General features: G+C 44.6%; 1 protein-coding gene across 1 annotated transcript in view; it reads right to left on the reverse strand.

Moving 5' to 3' along the window:
* Window positions 1-4,146: 4,146 nt before the first annotated feature.
* The window catches only part of SUPT3H (SPT3 homolog, SAGA and STAGA complex component), a 739,871-nt gene continuing 729,002 nt past the window's right edge, over window positions 4,147-15,015 (reverse strand). Inside the window, exon 12 of the mRNA XM_040348435.1 lies at window positions 4,147-5,161. Coding sequence (XP_040204369.1) covers window positions 5,120-5,161 — 42 coding nt within the window. The 3' untranslated portion in view covers window positions 4,147-5,119. The remainder of the gene's footprint in view (window positions 5,162-15,015) is intronic.

Raw genomic sequence — 15,015 nt, forward strand, 5'->3', positions numbered from 1 at the left:
GATCCACAAAGAACTTACGGCGGCGGATCTATTGATACGCCGCGCAAGTTCTACGATGCGCGGTCGTATCTTTGTTTTGTATCCACAAAACAAGATACGACTGAATGTGGGCTAGATCGGACTGACGTATGTCTTAGTACACCGTCGGATTTTAGGTGCATATTTACGCTGGCCGCTAGGTGGCGCTTCCGTTGATTTCCTCATAGAGTATGCAAATTAGCTAGATACGCCGATTCTCAAACGTTTTTTTTCCGGCGTAACGTTACCCCTGCCTCTATGAGGTGTACGCAATGTTAGGTATGGACGTCGGGACAGCGTTGAATTTTACGCCGTTTGCGTAAATCGTTTGCGAATAGGGCTTTGCGTAAGTTACGTTCACGTTGAAAGCATTGACTATTTGCGACGTGATTTCGCGCATGCGCCGTCTGTGGACGTATCCCAGTGCGCATGCGCGAAATCACGTCGCAAATAGTCAATGCTTTCAACGTGAACGTAACTTACGCAAAGCCCTATTCGCGAACGAATTACGCAAACGGCGGAAAATTCGATGCTGTTCGTAAAAAGTCAATTACGTGGGGTTATACCAGATTACCATACAACACGCCCACTCCAAGCCTACTTTGAATTACACGGGCTTACACCGGCAGATTTACGTTACGCCGGCGCACATATGGGAGCAAGTTCTTTGGGGATACCCTAGGAGCCACTCTGATTTACAGCGGCGTAGTGCATATGAGATGCGCTACGCCCGCCTAAATATACGCTCGTTTTTGTGGATCTGGCCCGTTGTGTTTACACTTCCCCGTTCTTCAGCTCTGTGACACGATCGCGGGACACCGGCGGACATCGAGTTCCGTGCGTCACGCGGGCATAGTCATGGAGCTTGCGACAGGGTCGCGAATGCACCGTCGCTGGTGCAAGCGTGACCACACTGCCGGCAAAATTAATGGGGACGTATATATACGCCTAATTGCCCAGCCGTGCCATTCGGACGACGTAAATCTGCGCGCGGCGGTCCTTAAGCGGTTAACACTGGCAGAGGTGTTTACAATGGTCAGCTTTTATTAACTGGTTAGTAAACTTTATTTATTTAGTAAACTATAGCAACCAACACAATGCCACAGTTAAAAGGTAATGTGTGATACTACGGTATGTACACATCATTGTACAGGGAACCATTTTACTGATGAAAGGGTTAAGAAGAGATCAAAAGAAACAGGAAGCCAAAGTTTGTAGAAATGTTTAATCATAGTACACAATGTAACAAATACAAAGTCATACACTTTTTCTACACATTTGTCATTGTTACCTCACCAAAAAACAAACACATTAACACAATTGTGTGACTTACTAAATTGGAAAAGTGAAGTTTATTAACTGATCAACAATATTTCCTTTATGGATGTATACTTTGTTCCTCTATGGGTTTTCAATGTTGGGCTGCATGAAAGAAGGAGGAGCTTAGCAACTTGGATCTGTGATAAGTCTCAGAGCTCACACACAACCACGCTGGTCATACCTGTGCAGAGAGTGAGCAATGCACATCTAGCAAAGGGCAAACTATGGGGTGCATTTTATTTTATATATATATATATATATATATATATATATATATATATATATATATATATATATATATATATATATATATATAAATGTGCATAGCTGTTTCTTAAAACCGAATGTAGATTTTGTTCTGTGTGAAATACACTAGCATGGCCACTAGATGGTGTTGTGTATCACAGGGATTAAGTATGCTCCTCTGCTCCATCTAGTGCCCATAATGTAGAATTTTCCCCAATCACTTTTTTTTTTTAAATTGAACAACTTTCGATCTGCATAAAATATAGTCCAAGAACATTCAACTTTGCCCCTTTCACACAAAATTAATTTACAAGAAGAATCAATGGACGAACAGCTATGCAGATTTCTTTTTTTTTTTAATACACTCCTATGTGTCTGAACTCCCTATATCTATTATCTCATGTATGTATGTTACACAGCAGAGTATCGCAGGGCTAGGATGTAATATATACTTTAAACAAGGTTAGGATATGCTGAGGAGGAGCAGGACCTATCACACAGAACTGCCAACATTAAAATGTGTGCGCATGCACCTGGGAGCTACACCGCTAAAGATATTTTTTATTCTGAAACTGCTTCCTAGCCAGAATGGAAGCAAGTTCTCCTTTAGAGGGAACCTGTACTGGGATAATATTTCTGATCTCTTCTTTTAAAAATGACAATAATAATTTCTGAGGGACTGACTTGGAAAAGCCAAACAGAGCCAGTAGTTCTCATTTTCAAGTTTGCATGCTTGTTACAGGTCAGGGACTCAAAGTATTGAAACCAAAGACAGCAAGGGGAATGGAATTTATAGGACAGTGATGGCGAACCCTGGCACCCCAGATGTTTTTCATTTCCCATGATGCTCATGCCCTCTGCAGTGTAATTGAGCATCATGGTAAATGTAGTTCTAAAACATCTGGTGTGCCATTGTTTGCCATCACTGTTATAGGAGGTCAGCAATAGCAGCTGTATTTCCTTTTAACTTCTCCGAGGCCGGCTTCACATTGCTGCTTTGCATCAGTGCACATTATGTGCGGTGGCAACCCAATGCATCTTGTGATGGACATGCATAGCAGTGAGAAACAAACAAGCTCTGCCAACAATGTTACATTAGGGTGACCACATTTCCAAACTACCATTCAGAGACACCCTCCCTAAAAATCAGCCTGTGCTGTAACGAATCACAGCACAGTGATTGGACACAAGAGGCGGGATTTATGATTTCTCCAATCACAAGCAGGGGGCGGGGATTGTGCTCCTCCAGGCATTCCCGGCCAGGACAAGTACTGTCAGTGAGTAAAGCGGCGATGTGGAGGCCTTTTTTGGGGGTATCAGATTGGCCCGGGGGGGTGGCTGTGTCAGTTTCATTCTGGGACACTGAATGAAGGTGCCCGGGACAGACCTGCAAAATGCGGGACTGTTCCGGGCAATCCGGGACACGTGGTCACCCTATGTTACATACACCTTTTTAGGTGCATTAGGTAATGTATTTAAATGAGTGGGGCGCCTAAAAGCAGAGGTATAGTAATTCAAAAAACAATACAGGCAGACTTTTCATGGAAGAAGTGACCGTCTGTCATGAATGCTTCTCCCTTCCTGTTAATGCTTTTAATAGGTATATGCAAAGCTGTGCATGTACAGTCTCAGCTCATCTTCCTGGCACGGCCCATCAAGCGGCCCAAGAAGGTGAACACAGAAGAAGACCACGGAAAGATGGAAGCACTAGCGGCAGAGGGGAGCACTGGAGGGTATTGCTTGCTAGGTAGGTCTTCCACAATGTGCTAATCATACTGTTCATACTATAGGTACACTATGGCACAAAACCAACATGCAAATATGTAAATGGCCTCTGAAAGGAACCTGTCAGGTTAAAACTGGCTAATGCTACAACATAAAGCCCAACTACGGGTGAATAAAAAATTATCTCTTGCAGTGGGGCTGTGCCTGCACTGCAAGGGCTAATTGCTTGTTTATGTCTAGGGGAACAACTAGAGATTTACTTCCCCAATCCTCTGCTCCTCCCTGGAGTTTAGAGTCCTGATGTCATCAAGACCAGAGCACCGCCCATATTCCTGCACTGGATGTGAGGGCGCCGGGGCACAGTCCACCACCAGACTGTGAGGGGCGCCGCCTGTCGGGGGCGGAGGAGCGGTAGGTGAAATGGTTTCTCCTCTCCTTCAAACAAAACAGCTAATAACCCTGGCAGTGCGAGTGCCGCCCCCTAGCAAGGGATCATTTTTTATTAATCCAGAGTTGGGCTTTAAAGTACAGTGGAACCTTGGATTACAAGCATAATCCATTTCAGGAGAATGCTTGTAATCCAAAGCACTCGCATATCAAAGCGAGTTTCCCCATAGAAGTCAACTGAAACAAAGATAATTTGTTCCGCATTGACTTCTACGGCATGCAATACCGCATGTGGCCAGAGGTGGGGGCACTGGAGAGCCTCGGAAATACTCGGGGACAGCTCGGCTGATCTCGTAAACCCTCGAGAAATTAGTATTTTTTTCGAACGGCTTCGAACTGTTCCGAGTGTCACCGGTGCCCCGGCACCTCTGGCCAAATGCGGTACTGCACACCTCATTAGCTTGAATTCTGCTTGTTTTGCGAGACAACACTCGCAAACCGAGTCAGAATTTAAAAAAAAAGTTGCCTGTCTTTCAACCGCGTTACTCGGTTCCACTGTAAATGCCCCTGTATCATCCCCAGTTATTTTTCCCTGTGCCTGGAGAATGCCCAGTGCTGAGTGTACAGCACACAAAGACCTCCATTAAGGAGCTATGGAACCTCTTCCACCAATTCCCAGTCCCTGACCAGTATTTGCTGTGAAGCTTAAAAGAGAAGTATGAGGATTCCCTTTTGCATTGTTGGAGCCAGTATTTTAGGGTATAGAGAAGTATTCGATCTTCTTTCAGGATCCAGCACTGGGACCTAAGCAGCCAATTGCCAGGTCCAAATGCTGTCACCTGACAAGGAGGAGGAAGTTGACCCTGTGTAAGCTCCAACACCTTAATGTTTAGGCTCCTGACTCACATAGAGGGGTGGAGGAGCTCACAGAAGGCGAGTAAAGTTGACTAGATAGTTTTCTTACAAGAGAACCTGTTACTTGCTATGATTTTTTTTTCTAAATCTGCCACTTTGAGTAATATAGTAAAGGACAGGTCTATTGCTTGCACTAGGGTAGAAAGAGCAGAGGACAGCATAACTTCTGTACATCCCGGGCTCCACCTAGCAGCAGAGATGATCCAGCCCTTAGTATGTGTGGGCCGCTGATGGCAGTCATCTCACTCCCAGTGACAGAGCTGTGTGATGTGCGTTCTCCTCCACCCACACTCCATCCCAAACATCCTGCCATTAATTAGGACAGCGTTCCAACTAGTAAACAAGAAGAACGATTGAGGGGGCTGCAGAATGAGACATGCAGTCAGTTTATAGTCACAACAATCGGCCCACTCACTCGAGGGGGAATCAGTCGCTTCCCTTCTAACGTGGACGGGATCACCTTAAAATAACCTCGCCGTGTTTTCCACTTCCTTTCTCTCCATCCGTACTAACAGGCTAAAAAGGGCATCCCGGTCCTGCGGTAGGCGCTCTGCAAATAGAAGGAACAATCTGCAATTAATTATCACGTCAGGTCTAAAACACGAGAAAGAGCCGAGCAAAGGCAGCACAAAGATCAGGTTTTGTTAAAGGGCCGCTATACAAAAGCATGGATTACATCAAAAACATTCATGAATAAATGGCAGGGTGTTAGGGGTTGGCGACATATAAATATTTATTTTTTTTGTCCTGGAATTGTAAAGAACTATACTGCCAAGTGCCACTTGTATGCTTCCTTAAAGTGACTTCATCATAAGGGAAGCACGGAGGCCGCCATTGCTGGCCTTCTCCTAAATACGCTTGTTGTGTGGCTGCATTTGGCATCAATACTTGGCATTGCAGATTTGGAACAAGCATGATGTAAATGAGGGACACAATTCCTTAATGAGGGACACAATTCCATAATGAGGGACACAATTCCTTAATGAGGGACACCATTCCTTAATGAGGCAAACAATTCCTTAATGAGGGACACAATTCCTTAATGAGGGACACAATTCCGTAATGAAGGACACAATTCCTTAATGAGGGACACAATTCCGTAATGAGGGACACAATTCCTTAATGAGGGACACCATTCCTTAATGAGGCAAACAATTCCTTAATGAGGGACACAATTCCTTAATGAGGGACACAATTCCTTAATGAGGGACACAATTCCATATTGAGGGACACAATTCCATAATGAGGGACACAATTCCTTAACAAGGGACACAATTCCTTAATGAGGGACACAATTCCATAATGAGGGACACAATTCCTTAATGAGGGACACAATTCCTTAATGAGGGACACAATTCCTTAATGAGGGACACAATTCCATAATGAGGGACACAATTCCATAATGAGGGACACAATTCCTTAACGAGGGACATAATTCCTTTACGAGGGACACAATTCCTTAATGAGGGACACAATTCCTTAATGAGGGACACAATTCCATAATGAGGGACACAATTCCTTAACGAGGGACACAATTCCTTAATGAGGGACACAATTCCTTAAAGTGATATTAAATTCTTAATTTATTTAAGCACTTTCTGCGGCTATTGTAATCGGTTACTCAGCATGCAGCTTCTTTATCTTTAGTTCTTGACTCTGTTACAAATAACGTGACAAAAACAATTACAACTCCCACCTTTTAATTCTCTAGGGCAGGGATATGAAATGAGTAGACCTCCAGCTGTTGCAAAAGTCCCATCATGCCTCTGCCTCTGGGTGTCATGCTTGTGGCTGTCAGATTCTTGCTATGCCTCACGGGACTCGTAGTTCTTCAACAGCTGGAGGTCCGCTAATTGCATATCGCTTTAAGTGGGCTAGCAGGTGCGCGCTGCATAGCGGGGGTGCCGATGCTCATGACCGGAAGTCGCGATGACTGCCGGCCGTGAGCAAACTCCGGGCACAAGAGGCAGAACAGAGACGTGTGTGTGTATGTAAACACACACATCCCTGTACTGTTTTGTGAGGAAATGCAGATCGTGAGTTCCTAATAGCTAGGAACCACGATCTGTAATTTCCTCTAGGTCAGTCCTATCCCCCTCCAGTTAGAATACACATTAGGGAACACAATTAACCCCTTGCTCACGCCCTAGTGTTAACCCCTTCCCTGCCAGTGTAATTTTTAGAGTAATCAGTGCATTTTTATAGCAGTGATCGCTATATAAATGCCAATGGTTACCAAAAATGTGTCAAATGTGTCCGATGTGTCCGCCACAATGTCGCAGTCCTGATAAAAATCGCAGATCACTGCCATTACTAGTAAAAAAAGAATAATAATAAAAATGCTATAAATGTATCCCCTATTTTGTAGATGCTAGAACTTTTGCGCAAACCAATCAACTGAGAAAAAAATTGCTTTTTAAAAAAAATAAAGAATTGTGATATTTATTATAGCAAAAAGTGAAACATAGTGTGTTTTTTTTTTTCAAAATTGTCGCTTGTGTGGTGTATCCTTACACTATGTGTGTCCATAGAAACACATTGCCGCATATTCTCTAGGATGTTGAGGCACTCCCCTGCTACTTATTTCCCCAAACTAACAGACTGAATGGAGACTGAATTGTCCACTGTTAACTCTTGCCTGTGAAGACCAGAAGTTTAGAAAAGCAGCACTGAGAGATCAGGAGCCAGCAACATTGAAAGTTAAAATCTGCAAGTGCTGGGATAAGAAATTTTATAAATCGCTTACTGGGGATTCTTTATTTTATTGTACATGAGTGTTAGGCCCCGTACACACCATAGAATCCATCCGCGGATAAATCCGAGCAAATAGGTTTCAGCAGATAGATCCTATGGTGTGTACACGCCAGCGGATCTGTTTCCGCGGATATTTCTCCCCTGGGATGGATTCCAGCAGATAAATATTTGCTGACATGCAGAACAAATCCATCTGCTGGAGTCCATCCCAACGGATGGATCCGCTGGTCTGTATAGACTCACCGGATCCATCCGTCCTAAGGGATCCCCCGCATGCGTCGTAATGATTCGACGCATGCGTGGAACACTCCATCGCATGAAAATCCGCCGAAATCCTCGAGAGGATTTATCCGCGGAAACGGTCCGCTGGACCGTATTCGCGGATAAATTCTATCGTGTGTATGGGGCCTAAGGCTAAAAAATGCTGAGGGTCCAATACGAGTTTAACTCCATACAGTGCATTAGCATGACAGACAGGCAACTAGTATTTTTAGAAAGAATTGTCAGCCACGAAAGGTTCTCGCCACAAACAAAGCGAGAGCGATAATTCTAGTGCTAGACATCCTCTGCAACTTTAACCACTTCCCATTCAATTCTGGCACTTCGCTCCTACATGTAAATATCATCAATTTTTTTTCTAGAAAATTACTCAGAACCCACAAACATTATATATGTTATTTTAGCAGAGACCCTAGGGATTAAAATGGCGGTCATTGCAACTTTTTATGTCACACAGTATTTGCGCAGCGATTTTTCAAACACTTTAAAAAAAAAAAAAAAAAAAAAAAAAGGTTTCATAAATAAAATAAAAAAACCCTGTAAAGTTAGCCCAATTTTTTGGTATAATGTGAAAGATGAAGTTATGCCGAGTAGACAGATACCTAGCATGTCACGCTTTAAAATTGCGCACACTCGTAGAATGGCGCCAAACTTTGGTACTTAAAAATCTCCACAGGCGACACTTTAAAACTTTTTACAGGTTAGCTGTTTAGAGTTACAGAGGAGTTTTAGTACCGTCGTTTTTCATTAACATGCGCAATTTTAAAGCGCGACATGTTAGGTATCTATTTACTCGGCGTAACATCATCTTTTACATTTTACAAAAAAAAAAATTGGGTAAATTTGGTGTTTTTATTCATTATAGTGTATTTTTTCCCCAAAAAATTGCAATTGCAAGTTTGCAAAACCGCTGCACAAATAGCCATTTTATTCCCTAGGGTCTCTTCTAAAAAAAAAAAGTAGTTTTTAAAGCGGAGGTTCTGCAGCAAATCTTTTTTTTTTTTTTTTTTTTTTTTTTTTAATGCAATGGCTTTTTACATTAGAAAGTAATACTCACAAATTTGCTCACTGCAAACACCCCCTGTCCATTTTCGTGCAAAAGAGTAAGTTATAAAAATCGATCTAGGCATTTCCCATTTTGCGTGTGGGCATTGTGAAGCCCACAAGCACCGACTTCCTGGAAGCGGTGAATGCTCATCTCCCAGCATTCACCGCTCTATATTGCGTTCCTGGTTGCCATCACAACCGGCGGCGTCATTGAAAGTACACGCCCCGTTGTGATGGCATTTGATATTCACCTGCATGCCCTTCTCTAAAATGCAGATTTTAGCTACGCCCCTGTCACGTGACCGGCATCACGCGTCTCTTCTTACTAGAAAATCTTGCGGGATTACGAAGGAGGCGTTCACGTTGTTTCTTGGGAAGCACGACACTGTGCTCCCAGTACATACTGCGGTAAGCTCCCAGACAACACTGCGGTGCCGGGGAGACGCCTACTCCGGCGGAAGGGAAACCCGCAAATTCTTAATTACTAAGGTATTTAAATGTCAAAATAAAAAATTGTCCATCTAGGTTGTGCTATGATGCGGAGAAGAAAACAATACTGATTTAAACGTACCATATATTCTTGAGTATAAGCCGAGTTTTTCAGCACATTTTTTTGTGCTGAAAATGCCCCCCTCGGCTTATACTCGAGTCACCTTTTTGCACCTGATCTCCCGGATTTTGGGGACCCACTCCCGGCCCCACTCTTCCTCTACAAGTGTACAAAGTTTGTTGTCTGGGGAACCTATGGCCGGAGAGCACCGATTCTTCAAAGCCGGGCACCCCTTTCGTAGACTCCCATGTTAAACGTCAGTCTAGTCATGGACAAAGTGAGGCATGGGCATAGTGAGGCATGGGCATAGTGAGGCAAAGTGAGGCATGCAGATGGACACCCTAGGCTTATACTTGAGTCAATGGGCCAGATCCACATACAATTGCATCGGCGCAGCGTATCAGAGATACACTTAAGTTACGGCGGCGTAGTGTATTTCTGGCGGTGGATTTGAAATTGGGCGGGTTGGGGGCGGGTTTCATTAAAATGAAGCGCGTCCCCGCGCCGAAAGAACTGCGCATGCTTCGTCCAGAAATTTCCCGCCGTGCTTTGCGTGAAATGATGTCGCAGCAACGTCATTTTTTTTTAACTTGGACGTGAGTTATGTCCATCCCTATTCAAGGACGACTTACGCCAAAAAAAATAATTAAAATTTCGATGCGGGAACGATGGCCATACTTAACATGGCAATTCTATGTATACGCCGAAAAATACCAGCTTTAACTATACGCCGGAAAAAGCCGACTACAGAAGACGTTAGAAAATGCGACAGCCGCGCGTACGTTCGTGGATCGTCGTAAATCTCTAATTTGCATACCCGACGCAGAAAACGCCACCCAGCGGACGCCGAAGTATCGCATCTTAGATCCGAAGGCGTACGAAGACGTACACCTGTCGGATCTAACCCAGAGGATTGAGGATTCAAAACAACGATACGACGTGGGAAATTTGCTCTGTGGATCTGGCCCAATATGTTTTCCCAGTTTTTTTGTGGTAAAATTAGGTGCCTTGGCTTATACTCGAGTATATACGGTAAACAAAAAGTGCCTTCAAGTGGTTAATAACATTCAATTGCATATGCTATTTTCTTTTTATTTGGTGAATTTGTTCCCCCCTAAAAGTGGAGTTACCCTTTAAGTGTGGTGCATTGTCGTTACCTTTACTTTGAATGGCAAGCACAACTAGGTAGCACGGAGTGGCTTTCAGATGTGAATTTGGCCAGAAGTTTGTTTCAACACTAACTCCCCCCCCCCCCATGCCACAATCAGAGCACACACATAAAACGTGAAGTTCTGTGCAATTTCTGCCAAGCTTGTAGGTTTCTTTGTTGACAAACTGCTTATGTAGGGCTTTCAGGATCTCCAGCCCCATTATAATATAATAAATCCTATGACTGTTAGGTTGAAGTGAGGTCTCTGTACATCGGACACCATTAAATTCTCTATTATCACCTGTGCTAGCGTTTTTCCCTGCCAACCCAACCTCCACCGGAGCCCATCCTGTTTCAAACATCAAGATGTATATTATAACATGTAAGATTTATGATTCAATTTATTTTAACACCTTTCCTTAATCTGGAAATCAATTGCTCCCTGTGGCAACACTGGAAGGTGATACTCAGCAATCCTCTCCAGTTTATACTTGGTGGGATGGAGCCCGCCTCACACAGAAAGTTTGGATTCTGAATGGGTGGTCCCCCTCTTTGTTTTGGAAATTTTTTTTTGGCCAACGGATTAAAAAAAAAAAAGAAAAAAAAATGTTAGAGGTCGCTTCTGGGGATATCAAATAAAACAGATTTCCAACAGAAGCTGTAAATTGTACAATTACCACAAGGAGGTAGGTGCACATGTGAAAATCTCTCCCCGCTTCGAGGTTGATTTATATTTTACGGCTCGGGAGATCTGAACACCTACGCCTGCCAGGAAATTTTTCCCTCTAAAATTATCACATTAGGAACGTTGAAATAGTCAGGTTTTGTTTAAAGCAACAGCAACAACGCTGGTAGAGCGGGCGAAAGGGAGTTTGGTGCCCGAAGCTTGCGTGACGATTGAATGAGAAATGTGCAGGCCTAAGGTGTGGTCCAAAGAAACTGACCATTGGGATGTGATCTATGACTGCCTGCAGAATCGTAAATTATTTCAGACAATTTATTTGTAGAATTAGGGACGAAGCCAAACTTGTGATGGTCTAACTGCGAAAACAAACACACGAGGGCTTTTCATTTTAGAAACCGGGTGCAGAAACAACAAATGATATGAATGTGGTCCGATTTGTGATAATGCCAAGGCCGCGTACACACGGTCGTTCCAAACCGATGAGAATGGTCCGACGGGCCATTTCCATCGGTTCACCGCTGAAGTGGCCTGATGGTCTGATGTGCGTACACACCATCATTCCAAAAACCGATCGGGTCAGCACGCGGTGAGGTCAAACACACGACATGCTGAATAAAACAAAGTTTAATGCTTCCAAGCATGCGTCGACTTAATTTTGAGCATGCGCGGGTTTTGAACCGATGCTTTTCTGTACAAACCATGAAGCATGTTTTAAAATTTTGGACTGAAGGAAAACAGACCGATGGGCTATACACACAGTCGGTTTGGACTGATGAAACTGAACCTCGGTCCATTCTCATCGGTTTTGTCCGACCGTGTGTACGCGGCTAAGAGGCTCAAGAGACTAACCTTGGGGCTAAAGAAACCATCATCACGTAAGAGGTTTTTAAATCAACCTCCCATTGGTGCAATCTGGTTTATTCCAGGTAACACAGACAGTTCACTTTTAGGTCTGGCATGTGAGGTTTTTAACCGATCGATACCATTTATAGACCTTGGTACCCTGGTACGTTGCCTTTTTTTTTTTTCGTATTAGGGCACCTTTTTCAAATGAATGGCCTGGTAGGGGACTACAAAAATTGGTCATGCATAATTTTGGCAGTGCAAAGCATGGTAGTCTATTACTATACGTTGTAGTGCACTGAAACATATGTGCATTGGAGCTGCATTGCCATTTAAAATGTAACCAGTTTAACCCCTTCATGCCAACAGTACACATATACAGTATGTGGCCTCACTGGACTGGGCTTTTTTCTGTGAGGCCACATACCGTATTTATCGGCGTATAACGCGCACTTTTTTCCCCTTAAAATCAGGGGAAAATCGTGGGTGCACGTTATACGCCGATCCGCTGAGTACCGCCGCCGACATATACCGAGCGCAGTACACTCGGGTACACTCGGCTAGGCTCAGCCACGCTCGGCTCCGCTCGCGGTCACGCCCTGTGCCGCCTCCTAGCCTTTATGCCAGAGGAGCTGAGCGTGGCCGAGTGTACTGCGCTCGGTATATGTCGGCGGCGGTGCTCAGAGACAGCGCGGGAGAACACCACCAAGGCCCAGAGTGTACTGCGCTCGGTATATGTCGGTGGCGGCGCTCAGAGACAGTGCGGGAGAAGCGGGGAGGACACCACCAAGGCCCCGAGTGTACTGCGCTCGGTATATGTCGGCGGCAGCGCTCAGAGACAGCGCGGGAGTAGCGGGGAGGACACCACCAAGGCCGCAGACGGACGCTGGACCGGACAAGGCCGCCTATGGATGCCGGGCAAGACACCGACGAGGGGCATTCAAACTGTAAGTAATTCCTTTTTTTTCCGAAAATTTTCCTTCTAGACTTGGGGTGCATGCTATACGCTGGTGCACGCTATACCCAGATAAATACAGTATATAATTATCTGTCTTTGTGCTGGGAGAGCGCTGCACAGCGCGCTCCCAGCTCAGAGACTGGGGTCTCACTGGGATACCTGGCTCCCATACCAAGGATCGGGACCCAGGTCACCTGATCGCTATGGTAGCCTCTGATTGGCTATCACAGTGATCAGTCACTGTGAAGCTCGTCCCTGTGTTTCTCATAAAAAAATATATACATTTTTGGTGAGATACTTCCAACAGGAAATCGTGTCTAAAGGGACGCAACAAAAGCAAAGAGGGGAGGGTCTAAGTAGATCTTATGATATCAGCATGTGACATCATCAATAACCCTGGACACAGCTGGGAAAACACACCCTCTCTCTTCCTCCTTCAGGCCAATCACAGACATTTTTCTAAAACAGATGACCCCACAGCTGTCTAGGACACCACTATTAAAGCTTAAATGAAAATCAGGGACACATTCTTTTACCGGGGACAAAATCGGGGACTGTCCCTGGGGCATCTGGTCACTCTCTTCTTGCAGAGTTGCGGCACACCTGTGAGAGGTCCACAGCTGCCATACCAAACTTTGATAAGCAATCCACCATGGATCATTTTTCAGAGGGCACTGCTGTTACCCAACTCTGTGTGGCTTCCCTGTGACCCTTTCACATCTGCTTCCAATGGAGACTACAAGTGGCCCTTTCAACACATATTACATAGGTATGGTAAACTGTTGTCACTATCAGAAAACCCCCATAGAAATGCCAACAGACATCCTTGGAGTACATGTAAACACAAAGGCCCGGATTCACGTAGAGCGGCGTATATTTGTGCGGGCGTAGCACATCTCATATGCGCTACGCCAACGTAACATTGAGAGGCAAGAACAGTATTCACAAAGCACTCTCTCCCAACGTTGCGCTGGCGTAACGTAAATTGCCCGGCGTAAGCCCGCCTAATTCAAAGTAGGAAGGAAGTGGGCGTGATCCATTTAAATGAAGCTGGACCCCATGCAAATGATGGGCCGAAAAAAGGGCGCATGCGCACGCGCACGCATGCTCAGAATCACGTCGAATTTACTCCCTAAGATACGACGGCTCAATGCCTACGACGTGAACGTAACCTACGCCCAGCCCCATTCACGTACGACTTACGTAAAATACGACGGCTGTTCCGTCGTCCATACCTTTGCATGGGATGCGCCTCCTATAGGTGGAATAACTTCACGCCGGACGTACGCCTTACGTAAACGGCGTATACTACTGCGACAGGTGCAGGTACGTTCGTGAATCGGGGTATCTCGGTCATTTGCATATTCAACGCGTAAATCAATGGAAGCGCCCCTTGCGGCCAGCGTAAATATGCGCCCAGGCTCCGACGGCGTAGGAAACTTACGTTGGTCGGAAGAAGCCACATTTCAGGCGTATCTTGTAATAAGAATCAGGCGCATAGATACGATGGCGCATCTGTCCACTTACGCGGCGTATATAAAGATACGTCGGCGTAAGTGCTTTAAGAATCCAGGCCAAAGTTGCTGCAAAGAGGCTGCAGGAGACCAGCAGCGCTAAGCTACAACAAAGGAGGAAAAAAGGTGAAATAAATATTTGATTATTATTATTACAAAAAAAACTGGATGTACATTAAGTCCTCCCCACATGGACCTCCCTGGTTCATTACAAGAGCCGCTTTCCACTTTTTCTCTATTCTTAGAGAGTTCACACAGCCCCTTGAATGCTTCTCTTGATCTTATTGCCCTTTGTGTTTTAATTAAAATGGTAATTAGCACACAATAATAATCATTCTGCGTTGACATCACGCCAACGTGAATATGAATCAGGCTGTGTTATATAAAAACATGCAGAGCACCATAAATCTGAGTAATATCAAAACGCAGAATAAAAGCCTTGTCGTAATCAAAGCATCATCCGGAGATAAAAAGGCCACGGCGTGGTGTGTGGGCAACTGATATAATTAGAGAAAATGAGGACAAATGTCATTCACTGACATCAAAGACTAACAGGGGCTGCACTTGATTAGCCACATTGAAATACAAACGGTTTACTGTGTGCCTGCAGTGCACGATATTCCT

The sequence above is a fragment of the Rana temporaria genome, chromosome 4, assembly GCF_905171775.1.
Source record: "Rana temporaria chromosome 4, aRanTem1.1, whole genome shotgun sequence".
In the NCBI taxonomy this organism is placed as follows: Eukaryota; Metazoa; Chordata; class Amphibia; order Anura; family Ranidae; genus Rana; species Rana temporaria.